Source organism: Oncorhynchus clarkii, chromosome 26 (assembly GCF_045791955.1).
Source record: "Oncorhynchus clarkii lewisi isolate Uvic-CL-2024 chromosome 26, UVic_Ocla_1.0, whole genome shotgun sequence".
NCBI classification, from domain to species: domain Eukaryota; kingdom Metazoa; phylum Chordata; class Actinopteri; order Salmoniformes; family Salmonidae; genus Oncorhynchus; species Oncorhynchus clarkii.
The window spans coordinates 7,459,887-7,479,267 of NC_092172.1; the positions used below are offsets into that span (position 1 = coordinate 7,459,887).

At 41.5% G+C, this 19,381-nt stretch overlaps 1 protein-coding gene across 2 annotated transcripts; it reads right to left on the reverse strand.

Annotated features, from left to right (window-relative positions):
* Nucleotides 1-827: 827 nt before the first annotated feature.
* Nucleotides 828-15,040, reverse strand: LOC139384781 (lysosomal acid phosphatase-like). Of its 2 annotated transcripts, none has more exons than XM_071129662.1 (11): nt 14,914-15,040; nt 13,642-13,737; nt 13,322-13,408; nt 12,720-12,872; nt 12,473-12,571; nt 9,738-9,827; nt 7,560-7,692; nt 6,279-6,367; nt 5,812-5,918; nt 4,643-4,818; nt 828-3,231 (listed from the first exon to the last, which is right to left on the reverse strand). In XM_071129662.1, the coding sequence occupies exons 1-11, from the start codon at nt 15,025-15,027 to the stop codon at nt 3,101-3,103; spliced, it is 1,275 nt and encodes a 424-aa protein (XP_070985763.1). In that variant the 5' UTR covers nt 15,028-15,040; the 3' UTR covers nt 828-3,100. The 2 variants fall into 2 exon arrangements, with proteins under 2 accessions (XP_070985763.1, XP_070985764.1); XM_071129663.1 differs by lacking the exon at nt 14,914-15,040 and adding an exon at nt 13,900-14,035.
* Nucleotides 15,041-19,381: the final 4,341 nt, after the last annotated feature.

Sequence of the window (19,381 nt, forward strand, 5' to 3'; positions counted from 1 at the left end):
TGATACATCGATTAAATATTAGGTGTGAAAAGTGTACAATAGGGGTTTAACAGTAGTCCTATAAATCTACCCTAATAATCATAAATCAACTGTAGGTTTGACGCCATACGGTCATTTGCGCATGGCTACGAGGCCTACAGCTTGGCTCTCCAAATATCATCCCTGAAAAGGTCATAAAGCCAGCATTTCATAAACTTCACTGTGGAAAAGGTGATGCATTATGTTAATATGCTTCACTTTCCTGCCATATGACTGGTGTCACATATGTCTCCAGGTAAAATAGATCTAAAACAAATGTTATTTAGTTTTACAATCCCCTTCCCCAAATAGTTTACTCATTTACCCAGCTCTTATCAATTTGTAAATTACAGTGCATGGAGAATTGTGTTAATTCCATCGGGGAAAAGAAAGATGTCGTTTCACTTGGAACCGGCAGGTTGCTGGACCTTATTAAAGGTGGTGGAATGAGGGGAATTAAGTCAAGGTCAGAATACAGCGTATCTGTTGTCAAATCTGCACCACACTTTCATTTCGTTGATCTCCACCCAAATATAATAGCAGGTGAATCGCATGCTATTCTGTTGTTCTGAATGTTTAAATTCAAGGTCAGATTACGCATAGAGAGAAGTGGATAAAAATGGAATCACTGTACGTTCCATTTACTCGGGCTCAACTTGGGTCAGTGTCCCCCCCCCCCCCCCCCCCCCCCCTTGTAGAATCTATGCAGACACATTGAGGCGGTTCCGGCGGCCCAACGCCCAATTAAAGACACATTTTATCAGTTACCTGTACACCCCCCTTTCGGAACAAGTATTGACCCAAATACATTTTAAGAACAGAACCATTTATTGAACAGGTGCAATAAGACAACATTATTGATAAGACACTCAAAATACAGTTTAAGCAATCCATATGCAAACAGTGACTCAAATCAAATAAAGTATTGCGAATTTCCAGTGCACAAAATTCTTACAACTAATTTCTAGCATATGAATGATTTTATGTTAAACAGCATAATTCAAGCACTACGGTGAAACCAATTGTTCATGATTTAATACAAAATATTAGATAAGAATTACTATCCAGTCCGTCACGTAGCGATGTGATAAAATGGAGACATGATTATTGGGGCCATGATGTCTACAAAAACCAGTTGGACAACTTGAATCAGATGTCTGGTTAAACAATAGGCCCTATTATAAATTACTCATTGCCCATGAAAACACAATGGGATGAACACATGCAAATTAAATTACAGGTAGTGCGGAGCGATTAAAATTATAGTAAAGTATTATGAATAATGGTTAATAATTGTTAAGCAGTCATGGGCAGTCACTACCAACATTGGACTTTTATTCATGGTTAGATTGTGTTACAGCACAGGTCTTATTTTCACGATTTGGACATTAATTCACTTTGCAAAGCTAATAAACATGTGTGAGCAGCATTTTGTATTCCTAGTTGAGTTAGGGAGCATAAACAATGTACAAACTTTTTTTTACATTTTAATTTCAATAGCTCCTTGGTCATGTGACCTTCTGACTTCAAACAAGGTTCAGAATGTACACTCAGTGGGACTACACATTGCACACCCTTCAGTTTGTAAACGATTTTACATTAAGTTGCCTGCTCTGCACCCCTGAAGGACAGTGTCACACACACCTATTCACTTGGGCCTTCCTGACCTCCAGGCAGGAATTGACCTGGTGACCTCTGATTCCTGGTCTCTAGGCCTATACTTTCTGCCCACCCTCTCCCTGGGCCTGAGTGTGTGTAGCTTACTCCCTGGAACTACAGACCTCCACACCTACTCTCCCTACCCGGTCAACACCCCTTTCCCTTGGCTTACTCCCTGGAATTACTAAAACGTCTACAGTCCCGCTGTCGAAACAGGCTCTGTGCGCGTGGTAATTCAAAAACAGGCTCTGGGTGATCCGCCCGCTTTTTTCTGCTGTCCCCACACCAACATCCATGGCCTGAGTGCTCGAGGATCGAGGGCTGACTTTCAATATATTGCAGCGAGTGAGCTGGGCATGGATGGTACTACCCACAGACGTAGGCCTCCCTCCCCAGACAAGCTGGAGATACCCCTCCCCACTTCGTAGGGCATGAGCCAGATCCATGCAATGCCCTATCCCTGCAGGGCCATTGGGTCTAGTCTCCTCCTCTACGCTCACTAGACTTGAGGCGACCTCGCCACCTACAATGCGTGGGGCAGGCGAGCGCCATAGCTGGAGAGATCCGCGAGAAGGGCCCGGCGCGCTTCGAGTTGCCGCCACCAATCGCCGGACCCAACCCCCCACCAGTCCGCCTTCGGCCCGCCGACAGACACCATCCCAACGAATCCCAGAACGCAGCCCCTTGCGAGACTTTTTCAGCAAATAAATTAATTACTGTGCCTTAAATTGAATCTAACAGCCCTAGGCACAAAGCATGACAGGCTTGTTAGTAGTACATGCCTCTGACATATAGAGCAAAGCCTTTACCAAGACTACCATGATGTTAAGGCTTCTCCAAGTACCATGACAATCACCACCAGAGGAAATGAATAGTATTCTTTATCAAATGACTTGGTAGAAGAATGCGCAGTACAGTCGGCCAAAATCTGTTCCTTGGAAAGAATGAAGCACAAGCAGTCCTCGGGTTCAGTGTCACAATGATCATTATTCTCCAAGTGGAGAATCAAACAAGCATGAAGCATCCAGTGGTCCACATTTTGTAAGAATGCTGGTCAGGTGACTTGGACCCATGAGTACAAGTAGTATTTGAAAACATTAAAAAAGCAATTTTTGTCCGAATGCAGTAACCAACTTCATTCACAAGCTTAGGAATACTTACAGTTGACTAGAAGACTAGATAACCTTTGTCCTCCCCAGTAAGTTTCTGTGCATTTTTGGTGAAAGGTCACAGTCCCCTTTGAAGGAATTTTTTTAAAAATTGTATTTATGTAAAACGTTTAAAATAAAAATAAAAGTTGCACTAAAAAGGAGTCTAGTGTTCCCTTTTCCTGCATCCCCCACCAGAGGGCAGAGCTGGGAGGCATTCAAACAACATCTTCACTCTCCCATGAATCCTGCCTACGGTGGAGTTTGTACTTTTGTCAAGATTCAATCTCATTGTGAATGTGACTGTAGCCGTCGGAGGGATCACGTTGCCGACAAAGCACAGCGAGCAGGAGGACGATAAGGAGGCAGAGCAAACAGCCACAAACTGCTAGTCCGATGACCACCTCTGATGATTGGACCAGAGACAGAGAAAGACACAGTAGATATGTCAAACACACATTATTAGTTGTTCCATGCCAAATCAGCAAGCCATGACACCCACCATCTCAGAATGTTCTGAAGTAGTTTCTGCAGTTAGAAACGTAAGATAAGCATTCCTGCAACTTTATTTTGTTGAAATATAATTTGATCTCTGAAAAATTCAGCTAATTGCACCCAAAAATTGGCCATTTTAATTTTATTGGATTCATATAATATATTTAATAAATATAGTACCCAACATATGATTTGGTCCAAACGTCTTCCTACCAATGTGTAAAACATGAGAAATCACCCCCAAAAATAGTATTGAACTGCAGCTTGAGTATTGTTTTGTCATTATTTGTAATCCCAGTGAATTTGGTAGTGTACTTCCCACCAGTTCAGGTAAATTAGTCATTAAAGTAATTTGTTTTATGTCCCATCATACATAATGGTATTACCAGGAACTCAGTACAGCTTTAACTTACTCTTGAAAGTTGTAATAGTAGAATGCACAAGATGCAATTTCAAAATTGGATAGAGCATTATCAGTTTTGCTCTTGTCAGTTATTGCATGCCTTAGAGAGCTATATATGACTTGACTCCACCAACAAGAGGGGTGTGAACAGTGCTTATGCCCATAGAAATAGAGTTGGCACAAAAAAAGTTTGGGAACCCCTGCATTAATACATCTCAAAGATACATTTATTCTGTTGTTGGGGTGGTATTGGTGTGGAGGGGCTCTATAAGTGGCTTTTGACAATTGTTTTGAATATCTTACTCATTGATAGGAAGAAGTTTGGTCCAAATTGGATGCGAGGTACTATATAGAATATATGCACCCTATCAATAGGAAGAAAAAAAATGGCCAATTTAGGTGCAATTAATTAGGTTAATTTCTCAGAGATCAAATTACATTTCAACAAAATAATGTTGAATGAATGCTTATCTGTTTCTAACTACAGAAACCGTTTCAGAACAATCTGAGACGGTAGGTTTCAAAATCCTCTTTCTTTGCACCATTTTAATTAAAGGGATACCTTTGGGATTTTGGCAATGAGGCCCTTTATCTACTTCCCCAGAGTCAGGTGAACCCGTGGATACCATGTTTATGTATCTGTGTCCAGTATGAAGGAAGTTAGAGGTAGTTTCGCAAGCCACTGCTAACTGGCGTTAGCGCAATGACTGGAAGTCTATGGGTAATGCTAGTTTGCAACTTCCTTCAAAATACACACAGAAAATAAATGGTAGCCACGAGTTCATCTGACACTGGAGAAGTAGATAAACGGCCTCTGGCAAAATCCTGAAGTATCCCTTGAAAGTGGAATAACCCTTATTCAACACATTCTATTGCTTCGAGGCTCTTTTTCAAACGGCCCATGTTACTCCCATCATACCTGTATCCTTTGTAGGAGACTCAACCATGCACTCCTTGTCCCAATCCTCTGGGATGGATGGTTTGGTGAGGCGCACAAAGTCCTCCAGGGGGCAGAAGAGGTCACAGCTAGGTATAGCCAGTTGGTATGGCGCTCTTGTGGTGTCATTGCGATAAAACATGGCCACTGTGAATGATCTAGATGGGATAGACTCCTATATTAGACTGACAGCAGATCTCAATCAGATATAAGCACCAGTCAAAAGTTGACACCTACTCATTCAAGGTATTTATTTGTACTATTTTCTACATTGTAGAATAATAGTGAATACATCAAAACTATGAAATAACCCATATGGAATCATGTAGTTACCAAAAAATATAAAAATATATTTGAGATTAGCCACCCTTTTCCTTGATGACAGCTTTGCACACTCTTGGCATTTTCTCAACCAGCTTCATGAGATAGTCACCTGGAATGCATTTCAATGAACAGGTGTACCTCGTTAAAAGTTAATTTGTGATATTTCTTTCCTTCTTAATGCGTTTGAGCCATTCAGTTGTGTTTTGACAAGGTAGGGGTGGTACACAAAAGATAGCCCAATTTGGTAAAAGACCAAGTCCATATTATGGCAAGAACAGCTCAAATAAGCAAAGAGAAACAACAGTCCATCATCACTTTAAGACATGAAGGTCAGTCAATCCGGGATAATTTCAAGAACTTTGAAAGTTTCTTCAAGTGCAGTTGCAAAAACCATCAAGAAGACCCAGAGTTACCTTTGCTACCGAGGATACGTTCATTAGAGTTTCCAGCCTCAGAAATTGCAGCCCAAATAAATGGTTCAGAGTTCAAGTAACAGACAAATCTCAACATCAACTGTTCAGCGACTGCGTGAAATTAGGCGTTCATGGTCAAATTGCTGCAAAGAAACAACCAGTAGTCGTATAACTTTTTTTGGTTACTATACGACTTAATATTTGTTTTCTTCACTATTATTCTACAATGTAGAAAATAGTACAAATAAAGAAAAACCCTTGAACGAGTAGGTGTTCAAACATGACTGGTACTGAATTTATTTGACCAAACGCTGCTTATCTAAGCCAGTTCACAAGATAACACAGTATAATATAACTACACGCAGTTTGGTACAGCTATTCACAAGGGTCTTATTCCATTACAGTACAACCTACCCGTTGTCCTCCTGATAGAGTTCAAATATGTGGCAGGAGGCATAGGGCGGCTGCTTTCCATTGAAGATACTCAAACTTGACTGCAGAGCCACAATGGTGGTGTCATGCTGAAAAGTAACACAGAAGACTCTTGCTACGGGGCGTAGAGAAAATGTGGCCGTTTTACGTTTGCTGCAATTCTACACATTTTGCCATAAGAAAGAAAATGTTTGCAGTTGTTAATATGATAACTGATGAGCAATGGCCCCACCCGGACAGTAATTTGTCCATGCTTACAAGTTTAGTTTACTTTCAATCCCCCCCAAAAATGTGCTGACATGGGCTAATTGAGTGACAGCTACAAAAATGGGGGCTGCCGGTCGCATGGGCCACCAGTTGCCCGTCCCTGCATTAGATTAACAATTTGCAGCAAACAGTCCAAGGCATCCACGTAAAAAGGAGATCATGCACAAGATTTAAAAGCTTACCGCAGAGAGCATCATCATCTTCAGACGGCGATTGGAGTCGGGAAGTGCAGACTCCGAGATGTTATTTACAATGCTACCCAAGAGGACACCTATTTGATGGAGTAGTAAAAGCCTATAGTTAGCAGTTAAGTAGACAATGAGAAGATTTACCATCTCTTATCTCATTCCTTCAGTGCTATTGCCATTACATAAAACATCAGCTGACTTCAATGGTGGTTGTGGGGCTAGTCTTCATCTCGATGATGTGCAAAGTTGTTTAATCGTTTGAGATGAGCATACTAAGCCAAAGATGTATGAATGCATGTTCAAATCTCTAAACACTTTCATATATTTGAGGGCCATATGATGAAATGCAATAACTAAACAGAGTGGCTGCCAATGCAATTTTTCTGGACCCCTCTTCCTGACAGCTGAAGGTCCCAAAGCTTCTGCACATGTGCGGGATCCTCTACTTTACACACAGCCTGTACTCTACTCGTAGAGCACAGGCTTCTCTGGCAAATGGTGCTTATCTACTAAAGTAAGATCAAAGCTGAATCAATGTCTGCAAGAGCACATAATGATGATATTATATTAAATTCTGTTATGTAGAATACTATTGTATAACATTACTGTAAGACAAACATTGTGCAAACGGTCACATTTCTCTCATGTGGCCAAAACCCAACAGCACAAGACAAAATGTGTGCTTTGACTGAAACATGCTAATATGTTAAAACAATATGCTCAAAAATGTGCTCACTGTAGGCTACTTCAATAAGCTCTAAATGCTTATCCCCATGAATCTGATTGAGATCAAATGGTTGGTATGCAGATGCTGCTTGGACGTTTCACCAGTAAAACCTGAATAATTATCATTTCATGATTGACAGAGAGAAAAATAAGAAAGGGAGGGGGACCACAAATATTTGCACGTAAAGTAGGTGACGAAACATGAGCAAAATGTGATTCGGAATCTTCAGGGCCCATTTTATTTATTTTTTTAAGTTATCCGGATTTCGGCAAATCGGATAGGAATAACGCATTAAAATAGAACAGGAGTCTCCATTCATCTGTTCTATTCATTCTATACATTTAAACCTATCCGACAGGTGAAATCCAAATAGAACTTAAAAATAAATTAAAAAAACTGGGCCCAGGTGTGGGGAAAAGGAAACCAGGGAAGTGGGACGGGACAGTTACCTCCGACAGCAGCCATGGCCATCACTAAATAGCACATGCAAAAGGAAATGTAGATAGCTAAGCTGAAACACGTTTCTGCCCTTCCCATTCTGACAGTACCTCCTTGGAGACGGCTTTTCTCCTGATGCTTGTAGACCTCAAACAGGATTTCAAAGCCAAAGTCTTTGAGCTTCCTCAGATCATCCATGATCTCAGGGGTCACCCAGTCAGGAGCAGTCATGTTGTGCCTTGCCTGAAATGCCATATATGGAGAACAAAAAACCCCAATATGCTCATGACACTGAATCGAGGTGAAACTACACAACAATGTTAGTAAGATAATAATACCATTCAATCTACATGCTGTTGTCCGTCTCTAAAGTAAAATAGTATGATATTGCTACCATTACAGTGTAGAACAGCCAATAAAACAAGGTTAACAATATAACCACCAATGAAGTTAAAGTAGGTATAGGCAACATTTCTTGATTAACAAGTTTCAAGATATACAAATAAATAGTTTTAATCTGGCTGGAGACAATGAATGACCACATTGCTGCCTTTGTGTCTCCCCAGCCCTTCCCAAATGTTTCTACATGGCAGGTTTATTTCAGCTGACCAGAGTAAAGCATGACTTCCCTCACGTCGCAACGGTCACAAGGCTGAGTAGCCACAGGGTCACAGTTCGGTTTTCACTTCCATAAACCACTGTGGTTCCTTCGCTACCTAAAACATTGGCTGTAGGAATATTTCACATCTCAACTTAAAAGTTTAACATGGACTCAATCTGCATGATTTATGGCAAACTGTACGGTGGAAATTCTGTAATGTTTCGCAATATATTCTACATTGATAGTAAGCAAAGTGATACAACTATAAGGAATTATAGCTAAACTCAGGACCCTGTCAAAGAATTTGTAGAAGTCCACAGATCTTCATTGTAAAGGGTTTAAAACACGGTTTCCCATTGTTTGTTCAATGAACCATAAACAATTAATGAACATGCACTTGTGGAACAGTCATTAAGACACTAACAGCTTACAGACAGACGGTAGGCAATTGAGGTCACAGTTAGGACACTAAAGAGGCATTTCTACTGACTTTGAAAAACACCAAAAGAAAGATGCCCAGGGTCTCTGCTCATCTGCGTGAACATGCCTTAGGCATACTGCAAGGAGGCATGAGGACTGTAGATGTGGCCAGGGCAATAAATTGCAATGTCCGTACTGTGAGACGCCTAAGACAGCGCTACAAGGAGACAGGACAGACAGCTGATCGTCCTCGCAGTGGCAGACCACGTAACAACACCTGCACAGGATCGGTACATCCGAACATCACACCTGCGGGACAGGTACAGGATGGCAACAACAACTGCCCGAGTTACACCAGGATCGCACAATCCCTCCATCAGTGCTCAGACTGTCCGCAATAAGCTGAGAGAGGCTGGACTGAGGGCTTGTAGGCCTTTTGTTTGGTGAGGACCTGCCTTACATCACCGGCAACAACATCGCCTATGGGCACAAACCCACCGTCGCCGGATCAGACAGGACTGGCAAAAAAAGCTATACACTGACAAGTTGCGGTTTTGTCTCACATGGGGTGATGGTCAGATTGGCGTTTATCATCGAAGGAATGAGCGTTACACCGAGGTCTGTACTCTGGAGTGGGATTGATTGGGAGGTGGAGGGTCCGTCATGGTCTGGGGCAGTGTGTCACAGCATCACCGGACTGAGCTGTGCTCAGATATCCTCCTCCCTCATGTGGTACCCTTCCTGAAGGCTCATCCTGACATGACCCTCCAGCATGACAATGCCACCAGCCATACTGCTTGTTCTGTGTGTGATTTCCTGCAAGACAGGAACGTCAGTGTTCTGCCATGGCCAGCGAAGAGCCCGGATCTCAATCTCATTGAGCACATCTGGGACCTGCTGGATCGGAGGGTGAGGGCTAGGGCCATTCCCCCCAGAAATGTCCGGGAACTTGCAGGTGCCTTGGTGGAAGAGTGGGGTAACATCTCACAGTAAGAATTGGCAAATCTGGTGCAGTCCATGAGGAGGATATGCACTGCAGTACTTAATGCAGCTGGTGACTTTTACATTTGACCCCCACTTTGTTCAGGGACACATTATTCCATGTCTGTAGTCACATGTCTGTGGAACTTGTTCAGTTTGTCTCTCAGTTGTTGAATCTTATGTTCATACAAATATTTAAACTTGTTAAGTTTGAAAAGAAACGCAGTTGACAGTGAGAGGACATTTCTATTTTTGCTGAGTTTATTATAGGTAATACGCTGCTTACCTCACAGAACAGGGTGTCATGGACACTCCAAACAGTCTCAATGGTGGTGTTCTTCAGACCAGTTTTCTCCCGTACCGTCGCTATTAGATCCTGTAAAAGCAAAGGATCAAACAATGATAATCTAGACAAGGGGCATTCAAAGTTAAGATTGTCGACACAGCTTTGACAGCTCAACATGTGGTTGGCAAGTGATGAAGAAATTCAAAACAAGGTCGAAACAAGGCAACAGCAAACACGTTGTCCCCCGCAAGTGATGCTGCACCCCCCTAGGCCAATCCGTGCAATTTTGAAAATGATGGATCTCTAAGGCAAAATGCATCATTCAGCCAAGTTTTGTCAATATCGGGCCAGTGCTATCTGAGATATCACGTAGATTCATATCCCTGAACATGTGTGCCAAAAGATCAGACAGTTTTTTTTTTTTTTTTTTTTACCTTTATTTAACCAGGCAAGTCAGTTAAGAACAAATTCTTATTTTCAATGACGGCCTAGGAACAGTGGGTTAACTGCCTGTTCAAGGGCAGAACGACAGATTTGTACCTTGTCAGCTTGGGGGTTTGAACTTGCAACCTTCCGGTTACTAGTCCAACGCTCTAACCACTAGGCTACCCTGCCGCCCCAAGCGGAGTTAAATAGATTAAATAGATTCAGCGATGTAAACATGTGCCCACTAGCGCCACTGTGTTCGATATGAATGTTCTTGTACATGTTGTGTCTTGACAGTGTTTGCAATGTGTAATAAATTGTTACAACAAATATCCTTGACTGATTTACAGTGCATTCATAAAGTTCAGACCCCATGACTTTTTCCACATTTTCTTACATTACAGCCTTATTCTAAAATTGATGAAGTTTGATGAAGTAGTACCCCCCCAATCAATCTACACAAAATACCCATAATGACAAGGCATTTTTTGTTGTTGAAATGTTAGCTAATTTATTAAAACTGAAATATCACATTTACTTAAGTATTCAGACCCTTTACTCAGTACTTTGTTGAAGTACCTTTGGCAGCGATTACAGCTTGTAGCCTTCGGTATGACGCTACAAGCTTGGCATACCTGTATTTGGGGAGTTTCTCCCATTCTTCTCCGCAGATCCTCTCAAGCTCTGTCAGGTTGGATGGGGAGCGTCGCTGCACAGCTATTTTCAGGTCTCTTCAGATATTCGATTGGGTTCAAGTCCGGGCTCTGGCTGGGCCACTCAAGGACTTTCAGAGACTTGTCCCAAAGCCACTCCTGCTTTGTCTTGGTTGTGTGCTTGGGGTCGTTGTACTGTTGGAAGGTGAACCTTAGTCCCAGTCTGAAGTCCTGAACGCTCTGAAGGTTTTCATCAAGGATCTCTCTGTACTTTGCTCCATTCATCTTTGCCTCAATCCTGACTGGTCTCCCAGTCCCTGCCACTGAAAAATGTCTCCACAGCATGATGCTGCCACCCCATGCTTTGCCGTAGGGATGGTGCCAGGTTTCCTCCAGACGTGACGCTTGGCATTGAGAAGAATTCAATCAGACCAGAGAATCTTGTTTCTCTCATGGTTGAGTCCTTTAGGTGCCTTTCGGCAAACTCCAAGCGGGATGTCACATGCCTTTTACTGAGATGTGGCTTCCATCTCGCCACTCTAACATAAAAGGCCTGATTGGTGGAGTCCTGCAGAGATGGATGTCCTTCTGGAAGATTCTCCCATCTTCACAGAGGAACTCTGGAGCGCTGTCAGAGTGACCATCCGGTTCTTGGTCACCTCCTTGACCAAGGCCCTTCTCCCCCAATTGTAAACAGTACAGCTCTAGAACGAGTCTTGGTGGTTCCAAACTAATTCCATTTAAGAATGATGGAAGCCACGGTGTTCCTCAGGACCTTCAAATGCTTCATAAATGTTTTGGTACCCTTCCCCAGATCTGTGCCTTGACACAATCCTGTCTCAGAGCTCTACATACAAGTAATTTGACCTCATGGCTTGGTTTTTGCATTGTCAACTGTGGGACCTTATATAGACCGACCGGTGTTTGCCTTTCCAAATCATGGCCAATCAATTGAATTTAACACAGGTGGACTCCAATCAAGTTGTAGAAACATCAACAATGATCAATGGAAACAGGATGCTTCTAAGCTCAATTTCTAGTCTCATAGCAAAGGGTCTGAGTAGTTATGTAAATAAGGTATGTGTTTATTTTTAATACATTTGCCAATTTTCATTATGGGGTAGTGTGGAGATTGTTCAGGATTATAAAAAAAAAATTCTCATCCATTTTAGAATAAGAATAACATTTTAAAAATGAGGACAAAGTCAATGGATCTGAATACTTTCCGAATGCACTGTATATGCATTTATGAGCCAGACCATGCCCCATGTGAATGTTTACTGGTCAATAGCAGCCATGTTGTTTTAGGTACTAGTCTGAAAAGTATTGCATTGAGAGACCTTTGTCCATAGACGCAACATATCAAGTTTTGTGAAGATCGGCCATTCGGTGCCAGAAGAGTAGCGTTTTTAGTGTTTTTCTAAATAGTGGAAAATCCACCATGGCGGACCTAATGGGTCTGCCATGGTGGCACCTATGTTGAGAATTTCATGACTTTAGGTCAGGCGGGGTTAGGGGCGTGATGAATCTAAAGATGAATTGTGAAGACTCAAACCATAGACAGTTAATGATAAGGTAATCACATTTCATAAGAATAAGTCTCAAGCCTCATTAGCCAGTCATCACCTTAATTCCAGTGACTGCAGTGCCACTTACTTTGTATAGAAATGTCATGTTGAGGTACTTTTCTGTGCGTTCAGTCTCAATCATGAGGATTTTATAACGAGGGCAACCGGGAATGGGAAATGACAAAAGCTGAAATAGATAGACATTTTAGATGTGTACATTAGTATGGAGGTAGCCAATTATTTAAATATTATTTATTTAAAACAAAATCATATTCAGAATTTCTTTATTTTGTGGCATCTTTGGATATCAACCAAAACCTCATCACCCTGCTCACCCTCTCCTCATCCTGGGGTACAGTGTGAACAGGAATAGGCTGCCACTCCAGTGATGGGTTGAAGACCTGTGATCCATTGGGAGGGTACAATCCTGCAAGGTTGGCCTCTGCACTCATCAAGGTCCGGTCATAGTCTGTGCTCCTCACAGAAATCTAGACAAAGAACAATAGGAGGGGGGGTGGTTATCATTGAAACAAGATACTTCCTTTTGTAGTTCAGTGGCTACAGCCTTGAACTGGTTTTACTTGGATTTTTCTTCTTAAACCTTTATTTAACTAGGCAAGTCAGTTAAGAACAAATTCTTATTTACAATGACGGCCTACCCCGGCCAAACCCTGGGCGACGCTGGGCCAATTGTGTGCCGCCCTATAGGCCTCCCAATCACGCCCAGATGTGATACAGCCTGGATTCGAACCAGGGTGACACCTCTTGCAATAAGATGCAGTGCATTAGACCACTGCGCCACTCAGAAGCCTAGTGCATTTTTGGAAGAGTCCAGTTTGTTTAACCTGGGCAATACCCATGATCCAATTTGCATTTCTAATTTAAATTAGTCTGTGAGACCAACATAGTTTCAACAAGGAACTAAACCATAAATTACCTCATGTCGGTCATAGGTGTCATTTAGAAAACCCTGATAGCGTTTCCGCAGCACCTGTCCCAGCTCAAAGTGCTGCCTCATTCCTTCCTGTAGAGATCCCAGAAATGGTGTGCTATTAGTACAGCAAGAACCACACCCGTCAGTGCATCAGGATTCTTCCTCATGCTTGGGTACCAGTTTGTTTGAGGGATCATTCCACTCAGTGTCATGCTAAACATTGCTTTCGCATGACACGGAGTACAAATAGTTGAACGTTTGCAATACAGGTTCTGGGTTTCAGGCTAGTGTAATTCAGTACTTGATCATTTTTTAAACTTTACCTGCGAGAGCTGTCCAAAGCCCTGTGGCCAAGAGCTCTCCTGGTAGCGATCAGTGGGGTAGGCTTTGACTGGGGATCGGTCACCATGGCGGTAGAGCTAGGTAAAAAAAAAAAAAAATCCCAAACATGATATTCTAGGCAAGTGACAAACTGGTTGGACTAGCCTTTCCCATGTCCAGCACAAGCAGGATCCTACACCACAATTAGGCTAAACTCAATCAATGTGTATTTTGTCTTGCATTAACATAGCCACACTTACTAGAGCAAAGTCAACATAGCAACAATCCAGTGTTGCTGTTCATCCAATAATTTCTCTCTTCTTTGTGACCTTTATTAGTCAGCTAGTTAACGTTACGTGAAATAGTCATTGGGGTCACATAGTAGCTTGTACAGCCCTAAAAAAAAACAGGCAACAGTGAAACCGTATTAGCTTAACGTTATCTAGACGTTATCTAACGTTACACAACACTAACTGTCCAGACTCGATAACGTTTACCAGGCTAGCCTATGGCAAATCAATGTTGCTAGCTAACGTTAGTTCCTCTTTTGGTAACATTACATATTCCAGCTAGCTATGTTAGGTAGTTAGAGTTAGCTACTTACTAACTTTGCCAGTTCACTTATTGTGTAACATTTAAAGAGAAGAATGACCGTCAGAGACGACTGCGTCTCAAGCCAGTTTACGTTAAAACGAACACGACACACCGCTTGTTAGCACACACAAGTTAACGCTAGCTGGCGAACTTCAGCTAAACAAGTCAACTTGCAAATCAACCGTATGATTTTTATTTAACCTTTATTTAACCAGGTAAGCTAGTTGAGAACAAGTTCTCATTTACAACTGCGACCTGGCCAAGATAAAGCACAGCAGTGCGACACAAACAACATCACAGAGTTACACATGGGTTAAACAACCGTACAGTCAATAACACATTAAAAAAACATAAAGTCTATATACAGTGTGTGCAAATGACGTGAGGTAAGGCAATAAATAGGCCATAGTAGCGAAGTAATTACAATTTAGCAAATTAACACGGGTGATAGATTAACAGATGGTGATGTGCAAGTAGAAATACTGATGTGCAAAAGATCAGAAAAGTAAATAAAAACAATATGGGGATGAGGTAGGTAGATTGGGTGGGCTATTTTACAGATGGGCTATGTACAGCTGCAGCGATCAGGTTAGCTGCTCAGATTGCTGATGTTTAAAGTTAGTGAGGGAAATATAAGTCTCGAACTTCAGCGATTATTTTCTAGCTAACAGCATACTCACCACCGTTACAAATGTCAGTCTTCTGTCTCCAACAACTTTACCTAAAACAGCGAACATTGTCAATAGAAGCAGTACAGTGGAGTCCATCGTCAACGTCCGGTTACTTGAACACATTAGCTATATAATACAACCGTCAAAATATGTTTGTAAACTTCTTCTTCTTCGAGGAGGTTTAACGGCGGTTGGCATCCAATATTTTGCATTACCGCCACCTACTAGACTGGAGTACGCCCTTATACTTTGCTTGAAATAAAAAAACAAATACCCTCCCATTTAACACTACACTCACAAAACATTTTTAAAAACGTAATAAAATTAAAATAACACCACCCTACTCCACGATTTAACCCTGTTGTGTTCTTTTCATGTTAACTATTTCTGTGTTCCCGGTCCAAAATGACCACTCCATTATAGCTGATTATAAATCCATAATAATACATATATTATCACATAATGATCTTTTTATCAACTTAAGTTCTTGTGAACATTACAAGTTTTGAACTTCTATGTTCTATTTATGGTCTGTAAGCCTCATTGATCTGAGCTCATACAACTCGTTTTTGAGTAAGAAAAAGCATAATGTATGGATTATTTTGACTATAACAAATACTCAGATGAAAGATATTGTGCTATTTATCACAGACTACTTTGTGTCAAAGTTTGACAAGGACTCTCTCCTCACCAGTGTCACAAACCAGTGTCACAGAGCCTCACATACAGTATATTGTTCGGTCATTGCGCTGCCACAGAATGAATTGGGAGCAAGGCCTCAAAAAAGCTATATATACCAGAGCCTACAGAAAAGTTCTATATACTATTGAAGCAATGTTGCGATTGTATGTGAGAATGCCAACAGGTGTGGTTCCCGTTTGGGAAACGGATTCTATTGGGGAAAGGTTCCTGTGGGGGTTGCCTTGGAAGCGTGTGCTCAAACACACATGTATGTGGGGGTCTGGAAGTGGAAGTGTGTTCATCTGCTGAATGTGCATGTGCCTGAACTCAATTTTATACACTAATTGTAGTCTTACCCATTCATTTCTAATGACCGGTTATTTTGACCGGCAACACCACAGGTGTACAAAAGTTAAATAAAACACCCAATATGTAATGAAAATCATCTAAATGTATTTTGTGTGTTCAGATGGCCTGTGTGGACACAAGACAATCAGATTAAATGAACTACATTTTTCAGAGAGAAAACTTCCGTCCAATTCGACCGGAACACAGCAGGAGGGTTAAATGTATTTAGTCCTACCTCATGCCAATAACCTGAAGGGATGGGACATCACCACTTAACACACCCTGTAACTCTTCTGATGTCAAGTCTCACACACCCAAATATCTCTCTGCTATGGACAAAGATCCTACCTCATGGACTTCTCCAGTGATTCAAGATGCGTTCTGTTTCTCCGATCCTACTCTACCCTTTTCATGCTATTTAACTAGGTTTTGAGGCTTGGAATATTTGTTTTAAACAACAGGTGTAGACTAACAGTGAAATTATTACTTACGGCCCTTCTCGAAAATGCAGGGAGAAAAATGTACTAACATAAAATAACAAGAGGAATAAATCCACAACGAGTAACGATAACTTGGCTATATACACGGGGTACTAGTACCAGTGCCGGCTTATTGTAGAGTTCTAGTGGTTATTTGTAAATAGGTACTCTGACAAGGTGGGTAATAGAAATAAAAGATACAATCAGTTCAAAAACATATATCTTAAGGGGGCATCAAAATGTATATTCAACAATAATGTTACATATAAATACATTGAAAAGCAATTTATAATTGATATTTTAATATCTGAAATAGTTTAATTTCCATTCCGTAGATGTCCCCCAGGCTGCTCCCCGTCAGGGGTCTGATGATTTTGAAAACAAAATAGGCTCTTCAAATGCATCTGTGCATTGGTAGATGTGCTGCACATTGTTGTAAACAATTATTACACTACTATATACTGTTATCACTTATTCACTGTTATAAACAAGCATTACATTATAAATGTGTGGTCCTGTAAAGGAGGGTTGTGAGTTTGATTCCCAGGCCCCCTCCCCCCCGTACGTGAAATTTAAGCAGAAATTACTGTGTCGCTTTGAATAAAAGCATTTGCTAAATGGTATATATTATTATTACATTGTTAAAACAACAGACCTACAGTGTGAAGGTATTTTGATTTTTCTAATTAATATTTGTGTGGAAGTTTACATCAATTGGAAAGACAGCACGTGTCTGTTTAATTATTACTTGATTCAAAAGTTGTGGACAGAAATGTGGGTAGAAATAAATAAGGGAAGGGTGTAGTCAGTCTTTACACAGGGTATAATGTAAAGTTAAAATGAAATAATAACACACACATCTTTTTTAATTCAGGGTTTGTTAAGTCAGGGTAACTTGGTTAACATGGCTATGTGTAACAGCATTGAGATCCCCTCTGGAACCAGAACTGACTTCAGATTTACTGATCCGATAGACCCACAACTACTGTACAGACACACACACACACACACACACACACACACGTATGTGGAAACCCCTTCAAATGAGTGGATTCAGACATTTCAGCCACATCCTTTGCTGACAGGTTTATAAAATCGAGCACACAGCCATACCAATCTCCAGAGAAACATTGGCAGTAGAATGTCCTTATTGAAGAGCTCAGTGACTTTTAATGTGGCACATCATAGGATGCCACCTTTCCAACAAGTCAGTTCATCAAATTTCTGCCAGGCCCTGGGGACCTGGCTGCCATAGAATTGCCCTGGATGGATGTACCTAGCGACAAGCTGCTGATGCCCGTTATCTGCGTGGTGAGAAACATACATTCACAACACACACACTCCCTATGTTCACTGACATTCACATTCACTGCTTACAAACATACTGGAACATGTTGTGGTCATCCACCTTTAATTGACTGCTGGCACGGGACGGCCCTCATACCTAGAGTACCATCACAAACAACAAACTATCTTAAATCTCCTCAATAGTAGAGAAAGCGATACACCTTCAGTGTGGTTTACAAGAGTCGACTGCAATAGAGTTCCTATATCATGCGTATAAATTACTTTTTGGAATTGTGTGGTTGACTGCACTTTCCTGACAGGCTGCATGAGGGCATTTCATATGATGATGATAATGACGGCCCCAGAGTAGCCTTCTGTCTTTTTGGCTAGCTTCTCAACCGTAGCCCCAGGACCTCACACAGGAGCAACAGAGCAACGGACCCCCCCCCCCCTGGCAGTAGTACTGTCAACTACTTTATCACTGACCTCAACCCAGAGTCTCTTAGAGCGTTCACAGTCAGTCCACTGAAACCCCTATCAGATCACAGCAAAATCATACTCTACTTGAACAGAGATTTGCTCAATCAAGAGGCATCAAAGCCAAAGGAACTGAATAATATTAAGAAATGCTATGGAAGTAAGGTAGTGTGGAAATCTACCAAAAAACAATTAGGCAGCAACAAATTCAATCCATTCTAGACATTTTCCTGGACAAAATGTTTCACTGTAATAGTGAAGGTGTAAATTTGGCAGTAGAAAACCTAAACAGTATATTTGACCTCTCAGCTTCCCTATCAAATCTAAAAATTCAAGCAGACAGCCTAAGAAAATGAACAACAATGACAAATGGTTTGATGAAGAATGCAAAAACCTAAAAAAGAAACTGAGAAACTTATCCAACCAAAAACATACAGTGGGGAGAACAAGTATTTGATAACCTGCAAAATCGGCATGGTTTCCTACTTACAAAGCATGTCTGTCATTTATATCATAGGTACACTTCAACTATGAGAGACGGAATCTAAAACAATCCAGAAAATCACATTGTATGATTTTTAAGTAATTAATTAGCATTTTATTGCATGACATAAGTATTTGATACATCAGAAAAGCAGAACTTAATATTTGGTACAGAAACCTTTGTTTGCAATTACAGAGATCATACGTTTCCTGTAGTTATTGACCAGGTTTGCACACACTGCAGCAGGGATTTTGGCCCACTCCTCCATACAGACCTTCAACAGATCCTTCAGGTTTCGGGGCTGTCGCTGGGCAATATGGACTTTCAGCTCCCTCCAAAGATTTTCTATTGGGTTCAGGTCTGGAGACTGGCTAGGCCACTCCAGGACCTTGAGATGCTTCTTACGGAGCCACTCCTTAGTTGCCCTGGCTGTGTGTTTCGGGTCGTTGTCATGCTGGAAGACCCAGCCATCCTTCTTCCTCCAAACACGGTGAGTGGAGTTTAGACCAAAAAACTCTATTTTTGTCTCATCAGACCACATGACCTTCTCCCATTCCTCCTCTGGATCATCCAGATGGTCATTGGCAAACTTCAGACGGGCCTGAACATGCGCTGGCTTGAGCAGGGGGACCCTGCGTGCGCTGCAGGATTTTAATCCATGACAGCGTAGTGTGTTACTAATGGTTTTCTTTGAGACTGTGGTCCCAGCTCTCTTCAGGTC